This window comes from Puntigrus tetrazona, chromosome 25, assembly GCF_018831695.1.
Source record: "Puntigrus tetrazona isolate hp1 chromosome 25, ASM1883169v1, whole genome shotgun sequence".
Classification (NCBI taxonomy): Eukaryota; Metazoa; Chordata; class Actinopteri; order Cypriniformes; family Cyprinidae; genus Puntigrus; species Puntigrus tetrazona.
Window position 1 is genome coordinate 9,428,899 of NC_056723.1, and position 19,956 is coordinate 9,448,854.

General features: G+C 40.2%; 2 protein-coding genes across 2 annotated transcripts; one reads left to right on the top strand and one right to left on the bottom strand.

The window, feature by feature from the left end:
* Window positions 1–1,739: 1,739 nt before the first annotated feature.
* tmem178ba (transmembrane protein 178Ba) lies at window positions 1,740–11,310 on the top strand. The gene is made up of 5 exons (XM_043228228.1): window positions 1,740–6,840; window positions 8,598–9,207; window positions 9,826–9,942; window positions 10,279–10,416; window positions 10,507–11,310. The coding sequence occupies exons 2-5, from the start codon at window positions 8,826–8,828 to the stop codon at window positions 10,761–10,763; spliced, it is 894 nt and encodes a 297-aa protein (XP_043084163.1). The 5' UTR covers window positions 1,740–6,840; window positions 8,598–8,825; the 3' UTR covers window positions 10,764–11,310.
* On the bottom strand, window positions 11,191–19,913 carry cnot4a (CCR4-NOT transcription complex, subunit 4a). The gene is made up of 13 exons (XM_043228227.1): window positions 19,662–19,913; window positions 18,194–18,416; window positions 16,887–17,084; window positions 15,952–16,038; window positions 15,713–15,814; window positions 15,437–15,562; window positions 15,221–15,342; window positions 14,483–14,692; window positions 14,306–14,363; window positions 13,973–14,228; window positions 13,454–13,882; window positions 12,692–12,925; window positions 11,191–12,604 (listed from the first exon to the last, which is right to left on the bottom strand). Exons 2-13 carry the CDS (start codon window positions 18,365–18,367, stop codon window positions 12,285–12,287), a joined length of 2,316 nt encoding a protein of 771 aa, XP_043084162.1. The 5' UTR covers window positions 18,368–18,416; window positions 19,662–19,913; the 3' UTR covers window positions 11,191–12,284.
* Between the last annotated feature and the right edge of the window lie 43 nt (window positions 19,914–19,956).

Below are 19,956 nucleotides of genomic sequence, written 5' to 3' on the forward strand. Positions count from 1 at the left end.
AGTAGGTAGTTAAATGTCTGTATTTACCCATTAAAGCGTGATTAAAAAAAAAAAATCTATTACAGTTATATCATACTTTCACAATCTTTACTATTTATAATTTCATAATTAGTAGCAAACACACAGCATCTAACACATGAATAAAAAAATGAAGCAGAAGGAATAAAATAGCATTTCCTTGTAAAACATATTCCAAAATAGGCTTCAAAACTTGAAAAATCGTTATTTGCAGGCTCTGTTACAAAAATGTCCTAATATAATATTTCACGTCCTGTTTTGAACGCTGTTTGTTGAACGTTACAATCAGGACTCTGAATATCCTGCAGTGCAGAGCCGAACGCCGGACACTTTGTCCTTCATTCAAACTTATCAAAAAACCTCCTGCAGCAAGGTGACAAAAAAAGTGATTTAATTAAGAAGCAACGAGGACGGTCTGTGGGGCTTTCGGTGTGCTTATGTGCATTGTAACAAAAAGCCCAGAGTCATCCGGCACACGCTGAACAAACATGACAACAAAAGGATGTGAAGGGGCAGTTTACATCGTCAACAAGATGCCTATCTCCTGCTTTCAATCCACCTACCGCCCGCTTTTCTTTATACGCACACATCAGGCACATTTGCTTTCCCTTGAGAGCTCAAAACATGATATTGGAGTGCCTTGTGCTCAGAGTACCCTTGCTCTCTCCTCCTCTGCATTGCCCTCTGGAGCTGCAGCAGTTCTCTGCAGGCTGGAGCTGGGGTGGGGTGAGCTGGCGTCGGGCCCAGTGCAGCTCCTCAGGCACAGACACACACAAGCACTGAGCTCGGGCTTCCTGTGTCTCGTGTCTCTGTCCTGTGCTGTCCTGTCCTGTCCCGGCCGGCTACACGAGGATGAGAGCCGTGAAGGTGTTTTATCTCGCGATGTTAAAACCTTCTACTAGACGGAGCTGCAAACTCCGCAGTTAACAGCAGCTTCAGCCGCGTGATCTCCGCTGTCTGCTGCACCGATTGAGGATTTCTCAGTCACACAAACAGACCGCCCTAATGGAGGCCCCCAGTTATGTGTTGTCTGGGGTCAGATAAAGTTACTGGCTTGAGTGCAAAGTTAGTGCCCTTGGATCGTTTAGAGAATAAATACTTCGGGCCAGTTTCGCAGAAGGGCATTCAAAAAAAATGTCAGCGCACGCACATAGTGCCATTCAAAAGTTTGGAATCAGTGTGATTTTTTTTAATGTTTTTTCACGCTCATCAAGGATGCGTTTATTTGATCTAAAACACAAAAAATAAAAATAATACTGTGATGTATTGTTACGTATTCTATAGCGAGGTTACTAAACTGATTCAAAAGGTAGCAAAGATATGTATTGTTTTGAAAAAAAAAACCTTTCGTTAAATTTATTGAAAACATTTTATTCATCAAAGAATCCTGAAAAACAAATCACAGGTTCCAAAAAAATATTAAGCAGCACAATGATTGATAATTCTAATAAATCAGCATATTAGAATGATTTTAAGACTGGTGACAATTCAGCATAGCATCACTTGAATAAATTATATTTAGTTTATAAATTATATTATTTATAAATTATACATATATTTACTTTTATTTATTATATTTATTTTGAAGTATTAAAATAGAAACCATTATGTTATAGTACTACATATATATATATATATATATATATATATATATATATATATATATATATATATATATATATATATATATTTGTTTGCCGACGTCATGGAATACTTGATTCTGATTGGTCAGTCGCCATATTTCAAGGTTTGTTATTACCAGATATCAACCAGTAAAACTAATAACAGTCTCATCCGGGTCCCCCGAATCATCTTGATCGTTAGTAATTATCCGTATAACTCCACTGTCGCTGAAAGTTTGGCGCCATTTTGCAACTTTTAAATTTGTAAAATATTTAAACCCAGATCGATGTTTCGTGTCTAATTATTTACTTTTGTGGCAAGAAGCCGTGTAGTAAATGGCATAATGTACATCCAGCAGGTTGTTATCGCAGAATAAAGCCCTTTAGTCTTACACAACAGCCCTCATCCGCTTCTCGCCGGGCCGCCGATAAGCCTGTCAGGCTTTATTCCGCGATAACAACTTGCTGGATGTACATTATCCCTTACATATTAAATTAATCAAGATAAAACTTATGGTTTTCCTGGCAGATTTTCCTGCCAGTATTGGGTAGAGATATTCAATTGCTTTTCGTATGTGTGACTTTAAAGGATGTGCCTGTATGAAAACTGCCTTTCAGAAACAAACACCCTGACAACTATTCACCGGAGTAAAAAGTGTGACAACCTGCCCCAGTCTCCCCTATACCAAAGACTAAAAAAATATATTTTGCATCTGCTTCTGAATTAATTCTGAAGGGAAAACACACACACACACACACACACACACAGATGTAAATACTCATAAATCAGATGGAAAGTCAGGGCTAATGGGACTTTGCATTTCCCTTAGTCAGGCCTCTGGCACGTTCAGTGCTGCTAGTCACTCCCTTAAAGACGGAAACTCACCCAGCGCAGCTCAATACAGATGAATCATGCATATCCCGCTGCCATCAAGCAGGACTTTTCCTGTATCTGAACGCAACAGTAATATTTTGACAAATGCAAGTCTTTCAAATCTGTTCGGCGAAGCTTTGAATGACTGGCGAGCATCTGAAGCACATCACGCTGCATCAGTCAGATCTGCAGATGGTACTGTTGTTCCTGCGAGTGTCATGTGTTCTGATTACCTGATAAAGCGCTTTTCCCTTCTCTCTGCCTGCGCTGCTCTGAAATCAGATGGTGGCATCGGACTGCGTAATGCAGATATTAATGCATGCATCAATCTATACATCCACCCATCCGTTCATTCAGTCCGTGCCTTTCCCTTTGGCTCACTTTATGGTTTCTTCCTCTTCGCATTATCTCTGTAATGCTGCCGTCAGCCGTGTTTAATAATTAAAGGCATGTCCATCAATTCGTCCATCTTATGTAAACTATGCACAGTGCTTTTTGTCAAACCAAGGCCAGTAAAAGTTGATGCACCATATGGAAATGTACAGTAATAGCTCGGAACATATGTGCCTTTTATACTTTAGGGAGTTGAAATTGAAAACATAAGGGGTAAAAAGTCCTGCAGTTTGTGTTTTTTGTCAATTTGCATGTTTTTATGCTGTCTGTCTGCATATGCACTACTTATATCAGCTGATGCATGTACATGAAGTGCTTATACGGTGCATGCGATGCTTCTGTCGGTCTATCAGTCAGTACATCTATCCTTTTAATAAGTTGCAGTGGCTGAGCATTGGTTGACCTCACTGTTCCCAGAATACAGATCTCTCCTTACAGCTGTGTCAGCCTGCGGCACTGAGGACGGGAGGAGACTTTGAGTCATCATCCATCACCATATATACACAATATACAGCTCACGCTGTCATTTAAGTTCCATCAGACTCACTGGAGAGGATCGTTTGTTTGCTGGTAATGTGATAGTGTCAGTGCACAGAGGAGTCCCGCTGTCCTCCATTCATTGTTACATGTCTGCTGGAGATACATGCATGTGTTCATACTGCAAAATATTGCGCAGTTGACCAAAGTTGGCATTGATTGTTTGTACAGTAATTCAATTTGTGTCATTTTTTATTGGCAAAAACACATGCAAGTACTTTTTCATAAATACAACTCTCTAACAGAGGATAAAACTCGCTAACGCATATTGTTTTAAGTCAGGCCTGTCACATTCAGTTCCTGCACCGTTTAGATGCAACCCTAATTAAACACACCTGATCCAGCTAATTAAGTCATTAAGGCTTCTTTGAAAACTACATGCGGCTCTCCAGGAATTAAGATTGACACCCCATTTTATATGTGTATATATATATATATATATATTGTCTGTTTTTTTGCAAAACTGTGTAAAAATAAGGATACATTGCAAAAAGGTTCCATTTGTTAACTACATTAGTTAACATGAACTGACAATGAAAGCATTTATTGATATGGCTGTAAATTTAAACATTTATTAATACATTATTCAAGTCAAAAGTCGTATATGTTAATATTATTTCATTGACCTGAACTGACAATAACATTGCCAGTTTCCCAACTGGTTACCGAAACATGTAGCTTGCAATTGTCATTATTATAGTTATTAATTTATATATTTACATGCAAGGTCTTAAAGCGCTTAATCCATTCAGCTTTTTATTATTGCTATTATTTACTCATATTATTTTTTAATAATACAGAGTTCCTAAAACGAACTGCATCAAAAACAGACTGGATTTCTTCAATATTCTCTAAAATAATGTTCAGTCTGAATCAATGTGAACGTGTGTCTTAAAGCCATGTAAGTTTCACTGGATGAAAGTATCTGCCAAAATATGTTAAATATAATTTTAGAAGATTTGTCACTTTCTTAGATTTCTCATCACACTAACATATATCAGTAACATGCTTATGACGTCTTTATTGTGACTTTTGTCTAATAACGTGTCAGTTTCTTTCCTTCCCTCTCAGGTTCAGTGTGACTCCTCCCAGATCACATGATCGACACGCTCAGCTTGTGACATTGTTGGTAGCATGAAAGTCACTCTTCTTAGGTATCACACCATCAGCTGCAGCTTTCAGCTCATTTGAGACGGTTTACGCTTTCCAAACGCCCTTGACTTATAGATGCGACTGCAGTTCACGTGTAATCATCACCTTTCTTCTTTTCCTTTCCCCAAATTGTATTGTTAACATCATTATTTTGCACAGAAACACATTGGCGGAGTATGTTTCTTTTGATACAATTCGATAATGACAAATAATTTTTTTTTCTTTTTGTGATGCAAGAATAGCAGAGAGTTGTGTGCCAGTGCTTCTGAGCTCTCTTTCCCTCTCCCACTCTCTCTCTCTCTCTCCATCATTCTCTCAAGAGCAGTCAAGGACAGTCAGGTCAGAAAGGCTCAGCAGCTCCCAGCAGGCTTCTGCAGTCTTCCATGAAGCAGAGAATTCAGCAGTTTAGGGCGCCTGCGTGAATGAGTGTGTGTGTATGTGTGAGAGTGTGTGTGTGTGGGTAAAAACTCCTGCAGGAGAGCTGCCTGCTGCAAAAAAAAATGTCTCACTCACTGCCACTAAAACCATTCCTGGCATCACAACGCCAAATAAATACAAACGCAACAGCCATAAAGATATGCGTAACGAACAACGAATGCAACGAGGTCCCCGCGCTTCTTCAATATCAGCTCAAGAGCATGAAGGAGATTCGCTGCAGTGTGGTGCAATGTGTCCAGGTGTATCAGTTGCAGCAGTTGCAACTCTTTCTACGGGGAAACAAAAACTATTGCTTGCTCTTTAAAAATGAATTGTGTTATATGCATGTTTCTTTTTGTGTTTTGTCGGTTGCAGCTTTTGGTAAGAGATGGAGAACTTTACTCCCCCTCTCTCTCTCTCTCTCTCTCTCTCTCTCTCTCTCTCTCTCTCTCTTTCTGCCTCCCCCTCTACTGTGGTGCTGACTCACTGTCACTGGCCCAGAATATGCTGTCTGCCTGCATTATACCCAGCTCACCTTCCCACCAATTAATGCCGCCTCAGCATCCGAATAAAAGCTAAGAGCAAATCATATGCTAAAATCAGATTATATCAAAATATTAAGGTTATATTCGGACTTCACCACTCCATACTGCATGTGTGTTTGTGATGACGGCGACACGTTGCGCTGTGAAAAGCTGTTAGTGTGAATTCACAGAGCGCAGTATTGTGATTTACAACTGCTGTGCAAAAATATCTGATTTTTGGTGGTGGTCTAGGTGGTCGGACATCTCACTTTCATTCAAGTACAGGAGAGGATATGTATTCTGCAACACTAATGATATCTCACAAGAAGGACGAGAATATGCAGCTACTGCCATCTAGTGGAAATAAGAAACACCTGCCATATGTAACTTTAATGTAAAAGATGGAGTGTCATCACTGTAACTCTCTATTTAAATTTTTTATTAAAAAATACCCGTTTTAGCTGTAAACTATGAATATTTTATGGGTCAAAATGTGTGTTCAATTTATGTATTTTTTTTATTTCATTTCCTAAATAAAAAAACATGGCGTCGCATCTAAAGAAAAAAATATATATATATTTTTTAGATCTAATTATCTAAGTAGACTAATCTGAGCCTAATATTAGAAATTCCTTTAGTAATGAATCTGTTTTATGAACAGGCCAGGCACATGCTGCTTGAGCTTCCGGATTCATCTTTCAAAACCGGCAGAGGTTAAAAGGATCTTTCAAAATGTGTGTGTTTGGGGGTTTCCATGACAACGTCCGAATGCTGTTTACGTCTAATTTGATTTGATTAACGCCTATCAGACGTGACTGATTCGGATCAGCAGTTTGGCGGGCGATCCAGCCAATCAGAGGGTCCCTAATCGTGACATCATAAGCACTATATAAAGCCTTACCGCGCGAAGGCACGCACGGAGTACTTCTTCTAACCCTAACGCTCTCTGGCTTCCTGTACGGCGCGTATACTGTTTCGTCTTAAGCTTTCAGTATATTACAGGAAGCTTCCCGCGGTTCCGATGCGTATAAAAAAGCTATAGAGTACTCTGATGCTCGGTCTCACAGGTCCGAGTGTTTGCGCGCGCGGACAGTCCGACTGCCGCGAAGAGTTCGCCTCTGCTGCGCAGGCGCCGGGTCTGTGGGCGTTCGGCACGCTGAGCAGAGCAAATTGAGCGTGGCCAACTTTTGCGGACCTCTCCACTGATCCTGCAAATACGCCTGAGCTCAGACACTCCCTGCCGGGCCTGGTTCGTCCGAGAGGGCCATTTGATTGTGCTCTGATTTGTGCACGCGGCGAACTTGTAAGTGCTCCGAGTCGTGTCGTTTTTGTCTCGTCTGACCGAGTGACCGTGGGCCTTAGTTTTTAATTCGTTTCGAGTAGTACAGCAAAGTGTTTTTTTTTTCGTTCTGATATTACCTAAAGTTCATCTGATGGCGCCCCCGTTTGGTCTCCTACAAGTAGCCTGTCGAAGCAGTGACACCCTTCACCCCCTTTTTTTTTTTTTTTTTTTTTTCTCAACATTTATGAATTGTTAATTTTTAAATAAAACCCGTTTTTAAGAATTGCTGCAAGTTTGTCTGTACTTCTGAATCTAGAGAAGTGTTATGTTTCAATGCATTAACTAAAAGCTAAATATTGATTCAACACTATTCCCAAGTTCTCCGATAGCTGTGTAAGTTCTAAAGTCAAAGCACACAACTGTTTAACATCAGATGTTTCTGGCACGTCATATTTGGTTGTATGCGTTATGCCTAAACTAAATGCATCTTTGTTTTGGATGCAATATCTCTTGCAGGGTTTTGATGGGTCTTCACTCTCAAAACCCAAGGGCAAACATTTATTTGATTGGGAAGAAAGTCTTCTATTTAAATGGTACATGCACTGCTAAAAACACACACACATCCTTACATCAAGTTCCTTTTAAAATCCTTAAACTTGGTATATAAAATAAGTTTGTCCTTTTCAAACGTCAGTAAATGGGGAAGAAACTTATTTTCCCTTTATAAATTTAAGTTGATCTGAACCTTTTTTTGTGTATTTTAAATATCAAACCCACTTCACTTTAAACCTCATCTCAAACACTGATTTTAGTGTTTCCTGCCTCATGTAACTATTCTAAGTGTGTTTTGATTTTAAAGATCTTTAGAGATGAACATTGCAGTAAAAGTTGCTTCCACATTCTAGTAGTGGTAGGCCTATATTCTATCTATCTGGCAAAACATCGAGTCAAATTTTCTTTCATGTCTAAAATCAATCAGATATTATGTAAAAATCATGTTCCATGGAAGGTCCAAATCTTGAAGGGTTTTTTTGCCTACTGTAAATATCAAAACTTAATTTGATTACGAACATACATGAAGAACTTCATCCGGATGACTTGCACCCTCAAAAGCTTTATTTCTGCCAAATACTGTCCTGTCCTAACAAACCATACATCAATGTAAAGCTTATTTGTTCGGGTGATGTAGAAATCTCAATTTAAAAAAGCTGAGCGCTGTGACTGGTTTTGTGAAGTGTTGCTTTATGCACTACAAGACATAGCCTACATGTTGACATTATATTGCTATCGTATTCCAGTGTTTATAAAACCAGCAGAAACTCCTTGTAAATGAATGGAAGACGAACAACAGTTTGATTGATGAACACTTCTGTTATACTTAAAGTTAACAGGCACAATAAATATGGGTTTTATTTTATTTATATTTATTTTTCAGAGTTGGAAACTGTATTTTTAAACGAACTACTTACAGAAAACATTTTGACCATCAGCACTGTCTGGAGGTTAAACAACCCTTCACAAAAATGATAAAATGAATACACTACAAAATAATATTAAACATATAATCAAGACATTATAAAGTGCCTAAAGTATGAATCAGATGAAGTGTGGTTAAAGCAACTCCTCAATATGCTTAAAATGGCTACAATATAATAATAATAATTATTTATGATGATTTATTTGAACGGTTTTTAATGATTTTTGGTTAATCGTTCCCCCCTCCATTTTTAAATGGTTTTCAGTTCCTGTGTGTGATTGTCATGTGTCTCTGCCTGCAGCAGCTCAGAGAGGAAGAGCGGAACCCGCTCCCCGATACAGCCTACGTGTAGGCTAGAGGATTTCTCTAATAATCGACGTATATCTCGTTCGTTCAAAAGGGCATGCTTACAGCAACCGTAACATTTCGCCTTTTTAACACGGAAAAAGATGCTCGAGCTGGACTGATCCGCCGCCTCGGTCGAAGGAGCTGTCCACCATGAGGTGCTGATCGGCGGCCTGGCAGAACGATGGCGACGGGGAAGTGGCTTCTGTACACGGGTCTCTGTCTGTCTCTCGTCGCCTTGTGTTTCCTGACCGTCGCGATCTCATCGGATCACTGGTACGAGACGGACGCGAGGAGATACAAGGAGCGCTGCCGGACTTTCTCGAATCGCAGGAGCGATCCGGGTTTCATTTACATCCCCAACCACAGTCTTCCACTGCGAGCCAGCCGGGCGAGCCTGGACCGATGGGAAGACCGACTGCTGCTGAATAGAAACCGGCGTCAGCTGTTCGCGATGAGCGCGGCGGATGAATGCAGCAGACGCTACAATTCAACCAACATGGGGCTGTGGAGCAAATGCTACAGGGTGGGATTTGACCCAGACATCGAAGAGCTCGTGCAAAAAGGTAAAAGCCTCCACCTGAGCCTTATAGGAATATGCTGGCTGTGTTGATGCAATGTTTTGTTGATGACTGCTGCCATAATGAGTGCCTGGAAACTGCCATTTAAATCTAGAAGCTTGACATCTCTGCTAAATGAATACTAGAAGGCCTATGGATGCATCAGAGTAAATTGCCAGTTCATTTTAATCTTGGATGCATTTTGGTGGCTAAACATTGTTTTATTCGTGGTTCATTGTTTGGATTAGTGGTCCTGGAGTACCTGAGCAATGCGCATTCTGGATGTCTACCTTATTTAACAGACTTGATACATTTAATTAGCTTGTTAGTAGAGGCTTCAAGATCTGAACATGGTGGCACTCCATGATTTGGATTGAGAACCACTAATTTTGACCATATGCGCAATACTCACTCGACCATCTGGGTAATTTACTCATCTAAACGTGACACTTGTCCATATGCACAGGAAGGCTCAGCTCTACAAGAGACTTGGTCCAACTAATAATGGGATTGACAACCACCACTCAAACTCTCTAGGCCCACCTTACTTAAGATAGCAATGCATGAAAGTGTAAATTATCATACTGGGTCAGGATCTAATGATGATTTTCTTGTTTATTCCAGGAACTATCGAACGTTGCTCCTTCATAAAGTACTATTACTCCTCCTCTGCAGTGACACGAAAAGATCTTTCCTACAATATCACCAAGACTATCCAGCAAGATGATTGGCATGCCCTGCGTAAGTTGGACTCTTTTCAGTTTCCATGAGTGATGTCCTGGGCTTTCTTACAACGGGGTCCTCTCACTACGGGTGTACTTATTAGGACCTTAATAAGGACTGCCTACCCTTAACAGATTTTATCTTGGGCACATGAGGGCTTGCATATGAATGTGTTTGCCATAGTAGTAGAGTTTAAAGCAAAAAAGGGTATCAAACCCTTCTCCTAGTATTCCCACCTTCCTGCAGAGTTCAGTCTGAACGCAAGCATGACGGAGCAAGTTGGAACTTAACTCTGATAGAAAGTGGCCCTCCAGGAGCAAGATTGGTCATTTGTTTGTGTCTTTGTTTCCCCAGATTTGCGTCGGATGACAGCTGGCTTTATGGGCATGGCTTTATCCATCATTCTGTTTGGCTGGACCATTGGCATTTTGGGCTGTTGCTGGGAGCAAGGCCTCATGCATTACGTTGCAGGTCTACTCTTCCTTATGGGAGGTATGTGAATTTCTCTACGTTTGTTCCCTTAAAAATTGGCCAGTGCTTGGTGCTTGATCTCTAAACATCTAGCATCATGTCCCACCTCAGGTACCTTCTGCATCATCTCTCTTTGCACCTGCGTGGCCGGCATCAATTTCGAACTGTCTCGCTACCCACGTTATCTCTTCAGCCTTCCAGATGATATAAGCCATGGTTACGGCTGGTCCATGTTCAGTGCCTGGGGAGGACTAGGACTGACCCTCATAGCTGGGTTCTTCTGCACCCTGGCACCATCGATTCAGCCTCCCCCACCAACCCGTACCTCCTGTCCTAAGTCTCGCATGGAGAACGGAACGGTGTGCTAAAGCTTCACATGACACTTTGTGCATCGACATAAACCTGTTCATAGACTTCGTCATGGGTATTAAAAACACAAAAGACATTTTGCGCTGGAAATTGGTAAGCCATGACTCTCAATTGATGTGCAAAAAGAATCTGTTATAAAAGCACATTTGTACAGTTGTATAAAAGCTTTCATCCCGACATGAGTGCAGCATGTCCTTGGTGAAGCGGCTCTTGATGTTTGTCTTTGTGTTCAGTAGAACGTGTTTGAATTTAAAGATGAATTTACCGTTTCCAACACCTTTCCGATGTATAATTACCATGAATTTCATTATGTGCTGTAGTTGTCAATATTTTCTTCATTGGACAATAAAATGCCTCATGTAAAAAAAACCCTACTGTTTCTACTCCAACTACATGTAGCCAGAAAAAAGAGAGAGAAAACAGAGGCAATGAATACTCAATTTTATTTAAGATTTCACTGTTCCAGACCAGCAGAAAAGGGGTCATTTCTTTTCTTTTAGCGCTTTATTTTGTATTAAATGATCTCAGCAGCATGTTAAACCCAAATGTTGGACTACATTGATTTTTTTCCTGAAAGAATGAGTGATTGCATTTGATAAATACTGTTTAGTATGGCCACACAGATGAGAAAGAAAGAGAGTACAAATTTGAAGGCCTTGGAATGGCGGCATGTTAGTGTGTGCCCGTCTTCACGCTTTCGACACTCATATTATCTGCGATCGTGCCTTGACACGTCTCTTTTGTTACCATCCTTCCCAAGGTTCCAGACATGATTCCTGATTCATACCTTGTATGAATGGCTTATTCTATAGGCAAGCCGATAAACACTTCCACAGTGGTCTTTCTCGCTTCTCTTCATGGGAATGAAGTTACTGTAGGCATGTCAGGTCTCACACCACCATTGAATCCAAAATGGATCACAGCCAAAGACTATAGAAGGTACTACTCTGTGATTAATAGAGTCCCTTCTAATGAGGACCAGGGTTTGGATTCTACTAATGCACTCAAACATCTCACCTGAAGCTTCGTAAACATTAAACGTGTAAGAAGCCGAGAACATATAATCCATTTCCTTCAAGTGGTGGTGAGACCCAACCTACGGGAAGTGTAAAGATTCACAGTATTAAGTTACAGTCTGTACCTTGGACAAAGGATTGACGCCAATCAGACACGTTATTCGTTTAAGCACATTCCGATTAGCCATTGTTAGTCACATCAGTGTTCACGATTTCCTCTGCACTTTTCAGTGTCAGACACTTATTTCCCCCCAGAACCATACGTAAGGTTGTGTGAATATGTGTTAGGACCCTCAATGTGTCTGTCTCAATCATTACCCTGCACTGATGGTGCTCGTCATATGCGGGCCTTCAGAAAAACCGACAACAGACAAACAAATCCTGATGGGAAAGGAATGGAGAGGGAAAGGGTAGAAAGACAAGAGCTTATGTTACGTTATTAATGGAAGGGGTATATTTGCAGTTTCGTATTTGTGATGCAGTTAAATTGAGAGAGGGTTGTCTTTAGTGACGGTCAATACCGGCACTCTGTAGGATGTCTGTGGCCGTCTGCGCTGGGGGTCTGAAGGCTGTTTGAAAACCTGGAGGTGGGGAGTGGAACTGATTTTGGGTGAGTGTGGGAGGAGGGAGGTAAGGGGCCCAGGCGGCTCTGTGTAAGGACAGCTGGGCGGCCGCGTCCAGGAGGCCGGTGTGTGGGGGCTGTGGGAGTGCGCTGGAGCTGGGTGGTCCGTCCATCTCTGTGAGCGCCTGCAGCGACTTGAGCCAGTGTGGCGGATTGTCATCCTGGAGACAGTCCAAACTGTTGCCTGTGGATGCTGGGATACCTGGAGTTTAAAAAGGGATATGAATAAGTACTGTTAGCGAAGAAGGTTTTATCCGTAAACAGAGGGTTTACGGAACACAAAACGCACCTGTGATGATGGCGGGGTCCATCCAACTGGCCGTACTGTCCCAGCTGAGGCTGTGCGAGACTCCAGTCGAGCCCAACGGCACCCCGATGTGGTTCACACTGGAAGTGGAGGAAGAGGAGGAGGAAGAGGTAGAGTTTGGGAGGCCTCCGAAGTTGATGTTGATATTTGGTAGGAGCGCTCGCAGTCCGTCCTGCCACTCTTTCACATTTATGCTTTCCACAGAACCATTGTTTTCTGAAGGAGCAAGAAATGAATGAAAAAAAAAAACATAAGAATTGAAACTTTGCGGCATCCATAAAGGGGTAGTTCACAAAAAAAAGTACAAAAAAAAAAAATATATATATATATATCGCCTGGTTTACAAGCAGAATGGTGGCATATGCACACATTGTGGTAGTCTCCTAAATATGCAAAAAAAAGAAAAAAAGAAGTTATCGCATCATAACATTAAGGTAAAACCACTGATGTAACAGACTATTTTCATGATGTCCTTACTAAGAATTTTAGTAACGAAACCGAATACGACCACAGCTTGCTTTCATAAAAAAGCTGAATTTGCCATCAGGGGAAAATAAAATGACAATTAAAATGCAACACAACAATAAACATACTGGGAATGAGTTCAACAACTTGTTTGTATTTGGATCAGTGGGCTACAACTGTAACCCTGCTTAGACCAGGTGTTTTAACACACACACACAGGTGTTTTACAAAAAAAAAAAAAAAAAAAACGGAGCACACAAGACAGATGCATCCCCTAACCTGATATAGGAATCCCCCCAAGGCCGGTGCTGTGGTGCTGGGCCGGCATGCTCAGGTCTAAGAAGTGGCTGTGCGCAGCTGAGGCCGTGTGGTTCAAGTGTGTGAGGTTATTGCGGGTGGGAAGGCCCATCCAGGGGTGGCGTGCGGCCATGTGTTGGGGCAGGCTGAAGGAGTTATAGAGGCCTCTGTGCTGGAGGTGAGGAAGGCGCTGTTGACCGTTGGGGAGGCTGGTCTGGTGGGAAGAGGGGTTGGGAGAGAGGGGGGAATGCTCCTGCACTGACAACTCTTTCTCTATGAGGTCGGCCAGGGCCTTCCGTGTGACGTCAAACGGGTCAAAGCCGAGGTCATCGTCCTGTTGCTGCTGCTTGGCCGAAGAGCCAAAACCAAAGGCCGCCTGCCAATCAGTGGAGGACGACACTGGGATAGTGTCTGCAAAAGGAAGAGAATTTGGTGGTTTTAGCGTCGCCCACACCGCTTATCTTATCGGTCCACTAAACTGCATTCACCGTACCAGCCTACCTGAGGTGAAAAGGCTCTGTGGTTCTGGAGTCATGGGCCAGTCAGAGGCTCCCTGTGGTGAACTGGAGAAAGAGGGCAGGCCGCTGGGGATGGGATTGGGATGTCTGAAATTGCTGTTGTCTGAGAAAAGAGATTGAGACTCTGCTGCCGCCCCCTCGAAGGGTGAGCGCGCTGTGAGTTCGGCCACGCTGATGGGCACAACGAGGCTGGGTTTAGTAAGGCCAGGTGGAGGAGATGGGGAATCGCTACTGGATGTCTGTCAAACCAAACACAAATTATATTAGTTTAAAAATATCTACAGCAGCTATTCTTAGAGAGTTTTTTAGCACTTACCTGTGATATATTCTCCCCGTTTCCTATACTTATGGGTTCTGATGGTTTGCCAATTGGACTGAAATAAAAGCAAAGTGTGATGAGCATGCACCAAAACAAAAAAATAAATCACTTGATATGAAACAAATGTTGCTGTGTAGCAAAGCAACTACTGGCTGGGCTTCTGCAGTGCAGTACCTGGTAGGCTCTAAGGCTGATGGGAAGGGTGGAAGGCCTGTGTTCTGTTCTGTTCCCTGTTCAGGGTCTGGTTCGTCTGGAGTCATGTGGTCTGAGTCTGTTAGGCAGTCTAAAAGTGGAGGGGATTTGCGATGCTCTGTGGTTAAACCGTTAACCATTTTCCCATAGTTCTGTAATGAGGGCCAACCTTCTTTATTGGTACTATTGGGTCTGGGGGGGGAAATGTTAAAGTTAAAAATTGAAATCACTCACAGAAAAAAAAAAAAGGTTTATAATAACACTTTACAGTACTTCATTAAAATAGACAGTTTTACATAACTGTTTGGGATCTGTACAATATAAGTAACAGTAAAGACAATGTTTTCCAAAAATGTTTAAATAAATGCTGTTCTTGTGAACTTTCTATTACCCAAATAATAATTTTAAAAATTTAGCAGAATCTTATAAGGCTGAAGACTAGACGAAGGAATAAATATATAAATATATCTGAAATTCAAGGAATAAATTATTCTAAAATAATTTAAAATGTAATTTCACATTATTGTTTTTTTTTGTATTTTTGATAAAGAAAAATGCTGCATCAATGAGCATAAGACATGTTTTACATATTTATCTATACATTTTTTTTAAAGAAATGTAACTAATTATTATTAAGAACTAATTATAGAATACATTGCAACCATAAGCCACGTCCAATCACAGCAAGTGCAGAAATGATATTCAGGATAAAAACAACACCTCTGAGTGGAGTTGGTTTTGCTCTTCGACTTCTCCCCACATGTTGAGGTTTGTAAAAAGTTGGGGTTTGCCTTGTAAAGGTCTTGGAGTAATTTTTGTTCATACTCTTGATGTTTCCCAGCCTAAAACAATTTAAACATAACAGTCAAACAATATCCATATCAAATATCACTGCAAAACAATTTCTAAATGCCTTTTTTTTCTCAACGTGCTCACCTGCATTTCTTCTTTTGTAAAACTAGCCGCTTCATCCCCTAGTTCGTGTAAATACATGCAGTCCGGTTTAGGACACTGCATGCTTTTGAGAAAATAACTGCAGTACTTTGTTGTACCTAAAGAAGCCTTGAGACAAAAAAAGTGACAGACAAGTATTTTAAAAGCAAACAACTTCAAAATGACAGAATAAGCAATAAACATTTACCACAAACAGAATATACTTATTGTATGATAATGTTTTTTAAAAGGCTTACATTGTGATGGTTTAGCCCTTACCTTGAGTGTTCTACCATCCACTATAACATTGTTCACACACTGTATTGCTCTAAGGGCATCCTCTGAACGAATGTAAGTTACATAGGCACTGGCACTAGGACCCTGTGGAGTAAAAGTAAGCGTGTTTTCTTTATTCTGCTTATTTGCTGTAGCCAGAGACTTTTTCCATAGGTGCTAAACGCACAGGAAGCATGGGAGCATCATGTTTCATAGCTAAAATCACACGTAGCATTTCTTACCTGTGAACCTGCATATGATGTACTGTTATTGATGACCACTTTATGGATTTTGCCGAACTTTCCGAAATATTCCGGGCGCTTTAGAACCTGAGAAGTAATCAAAGTGAGTGTGACTCTTCAAGTGAATTATGGCATGAAACACAAAACAGACACTACACTAAAATAATGCCTACTTATCATACAATCAAACCGTGAAATGACTCAAAGGAAGGACATTTTCTTTTGTTCAGCAAAATGTAAATGACTTGCTGATGACAACATAAACTTATTTTTGAGCTTTTCTCATTTACCTCCAACAGAAACTGGCACATTTCTCACTTATATGATATGGCCAAATGGTGCAGTGGATTTTACATGAGATTGAAATACACATACAATGAGATTAAATGCATTACCTTTCAAAAGTTTGTGATCAGTACAAATGTAAAAAAGAAATTTACTATTAAAATCATTCTTTTAATTTATTCAATTATACACTACTGTTTGAAACCTAGGGGTCAGTATGTTTTTAAAGAAATGAATATATTTATTCAGTGAAAATGCATTAAATGTATTAATAAATGCTGATCTTTTGAGCTTTACATTTATCAGTGAAAATTTGCATTTAAATAGTTGTCAACATAATTAGAAACAATTATATATATAATATTATATATATATATTTTTTTACTATATTTTGATCAAATAAATGCAGTCTTTTACAAATCTACAAAACCTCCCCAGAACTTTTGAATGGTTTATTTTAGTTTATTTCAGACAGCAGATAGTTAATTGTTATCTAGTAATCCATAAAAAATTATTAAATGCAATTAAATAAACTAAAACAATAAATTATTCAATTATTAAATATAGATAATTTTTTTAGGAATGAAAGTTTCAGTAATCAGTACACCCCAAAAAAAAAGACAATGGCATTGTCTAACATAAGCATTCACCTCAGCATCTGCAAGTCTTTGAGAAAGTCCCACGACGAACACGAGGTTCCGCTGCACCACACGGACACTGGCCAGGTGCTTGCGGTTCTCTGTCACCTTCTGCTTCTTTTCATTCAGCTTCTGCTTCTTCTCGTTCTTTATCCTCTGGATCTCCTCTTGTGACAGCGGTTTGTATACAGCCGGATCCTCCGGATAAGGCTGCAGAACACACAGAGCCAGTTACCTTGCTTCTACCTATGTGAGGGTGGCAATTGTCAAAGAACTCTGCAAATAGGTCATGTTTTAAGACTGACACCATCACAGTTAGTCAAATGAACCACATTGAGTTTACACTTGGGAAGCGCGGTTTGCCAAGAAAGTGGCGCAATACGCTTTAGCCACAATTGCATAATCATGCATAAGAACATTAAGGCTGATTAATCAGATGGTATTTGACCACTATGCCTGTGCCTAACAATATATCTTTTTATATTTAACAACACATTAACACTAACAATACATAACTACCATCAAGCATTCTAGATCAATGATTCTGATTTTAGATTGTTTTTGCCTCAGGAGGCTTTACGTTGAGCATTAAGTGGCGATCCAGCGCACTACAGAATTGTTTTAAAAGGAAAGGTCACCCAAAAATGTAATCGGTTACTCAAACCCATGAGACTTTTGTTCATCTTTGAAACACAAATTAAGATACTTTTTATGAAGCCTGTGAGTTGGCTGATAGTCCATTCCAAAGTGTTTCCAAAATGAAAGAAACTTTTATGGGTTTGGAACAACATGAGTGTGAGTAAATAAATGATCATGTTTGGGTGAAGTAACCTTTTCACATACGATAATTAAGTGTTCATACAAAAGGTAAAAAAAAAAAAAAAAAAAAACAATCTCTCTCAAATCTAACATTGTATTTGTTAATATACAACAGACCGTTTAATACTTTCATATGTATTTACATGATTATCTAAGAGGTAATAAATAATTTTAAATGTATTTAATAACAATGATTAACTTATTATCAGTAGTAAAACAAATAAACTTGTCTTTATAGTTTGAGTGTTTGCATTTATTTGGCAGCCAAATATTGACATAAAACACACTGTGGCACAAACCATACTGTACTTTCTTTAACATTTGTGACAAAAGAAGCACTGACAAAAAAAAACTCTCAACATAACTTCTGATCCCTGTTAAAACCATTTTTACTTTGCTATACAAACTACCCAAGATTACGCAGGTTTATATAGCAGATGGTAGTTGGGTTTTCTTCCGCTTTTCTCAAACTTGTGTACAAATTTCACGCAGCAGTGTACCTTTCTGCAAGCAGGGCAGAGCCCGTTCTCGTCTGTGCGGATGCGGTGCCAGCAAAAGCGGCATATTTGGTAGCCGCAGGTGCAGGGGAAGAAGTTGACGTCGTCAATCTCCAGCGGTTCCATGCACAGTGGGCACTCCATGGGGTCTTCTTTCAGCTCGGGACTGCGGGACATCCTATCGTACGGCAAGTTCGGGAGAGTCTCTGGCAGGTCGGCCGAAGGGCTAATGCAAAGTCAAGGCAAGTAGACCCCATTTAAATGTGGCACAGTGAATGATGATGATTTACGCACATAAAAGCTCTTGTTAAATATCCATATTAAATGGCATACAGTTAGATCAAAACAAGGCGAACAGCCATACCCAATTAATACAGTCAGCTTTCATGGGCTCATAGCAGTCAAAAACATCAAGCTACCACAAAGCACATTAAGCCTTTTCATGTTTCTCTCATTACAGTCAGTTGGCCCAGTTGTCTATAAACATGCTGATGTATTGGGATTGCAGAATAGGACCACTGGGTCACATTAGAGATGACTGAAAGTCAGGTATTCACAGTGTATAGACTAACAAGAAAACCTCATTTAGAATACTTATATTTAACGTAAATAGAAAATATTTAGCTTTTTGTTTATACACACAATACAGAGGCAATGTTGTATTTAGCACAAAATAGTGTAGCTTTCTATCTAAACGAATTGCGAATCGCACAAGATTCAGTATCTCTTTTGTCCAACCCTGATATCACAACAAATGCGTGTTTTAAAAGATGCAGCTCCCAAAAATGCACATTCTAAAAAGCATATATTAAATCATGTCAGCAAAGCAACGTATTAAACGTTCACACCTCAATCTCTCGCGTCTGATCAAAACAGTTTAGATTCGTAGAGCCTGTTTCGGCTTCATTTTGATATTAATTAAATAAACAACACGTTAAATGCTATTTTAAAGTCTATGGATTACTATTGCAGTCGCAATTATTGACATCTCACATCATATATATCTAGCGGGGCGTCAGTCGCTCTGAAAGCCGGTCATGTGTCTCCACAGCTGGGACAGACTTCAACTGACGTGCGGCACACAACACAACGCCTAAAAACATTTAATTTACCCTCCAACAACAAACAACACGTGAACTTAAAAGCAGGGATGTATCGAAATGACTGCAAGTTAATAAAACGACTTTCCTTCAATATATATTCTGTCGACAACGAGTGTTTTCTGAACGTTTCAATTTTGCGGCCTACACACAGCTAAAGCCTGCGACTCTCCTATTAAACGGCCCGGCGACTAGAGGAGGAACCGCCACCTATCCACCTTTGACTTCATCCTTCACTTAAACTGAAGGTTTTATTATATAGCCGTGGGGTTAGTCTGCTTCAACACACATGTACAAACCTAATACCGATGTAGTAGTTATATTCGGGTGCACTGATCGCGATTAAAGCAGTTGTTTTGTAGGGTACTCACTTCTACTAGCTGGTCCTGTATTGCAGGGATTCCTCTCCAAGGGATATTCACTCTAGTTTAGGCGGGGGTTTCTGCCTTTCAACTGATCAGATGTGCCTATCTGATAGTTTGAAATGAGCACTATTCCACAGCTCAGATGTTCAAAATTGATTAGATGTTTTCCTACTCAGTTTTACTGTTTATTTAGGTAGCAGATTTTTACCACCATCTTACACTGAAATGAGGAGGGAATACAGTAACCAGTCAGCGCTTACTGAGTTTGCGCAAGATGCGAGGCACAATGCATTGTGGGAGA

Bases quoted from the DNA above. Each gene is read 5' to 3' on its own strand.
- tmem178ba (XM_043228228.1), top strand. From the start codon at position 8,826: ATGGCGACGGGGAAGTGGCTTCTGTACACGGGTCTCTGTCTGTCTCTC. The intron at 9,208-9,825 runs GTAAAAGCCTCC...TGTTTATTCCAG, and splicing joins CGAAGAGCTCGTGCAAAAAG to GAACTATCGAACGTTGCTCC. The intron at 9,943-10,278 runs GTAAGTTGGACT...TTGTTTCCCCAG, and splicing joins AGATGATTGGCATGCCCTGC to ATTTGCGTCGGATGACAGCT.
- cnot4a (XM_043228227.1), bottom strand. From the start codon at position 18,367: ATGTCCCGCAGTCCCGAGCTGAAAGAAGACCCCATGGAGTGCCCACTG. The intron at 16,039-16,886 runs GTGAATGCTTAT...ATTACTTCTCAG, and splicing joins AAAGACTTGCAGATGCTGAG to GTTCTAAAGCGCCCGGAATA. The intron at 15,563-15,712 runs GTAAGGGCTAAA...TTTTGTCTCAAG, and splicing joins TGGATGGTAGAACACTCAAG to GCTTCTTTAGGTACAACAAA.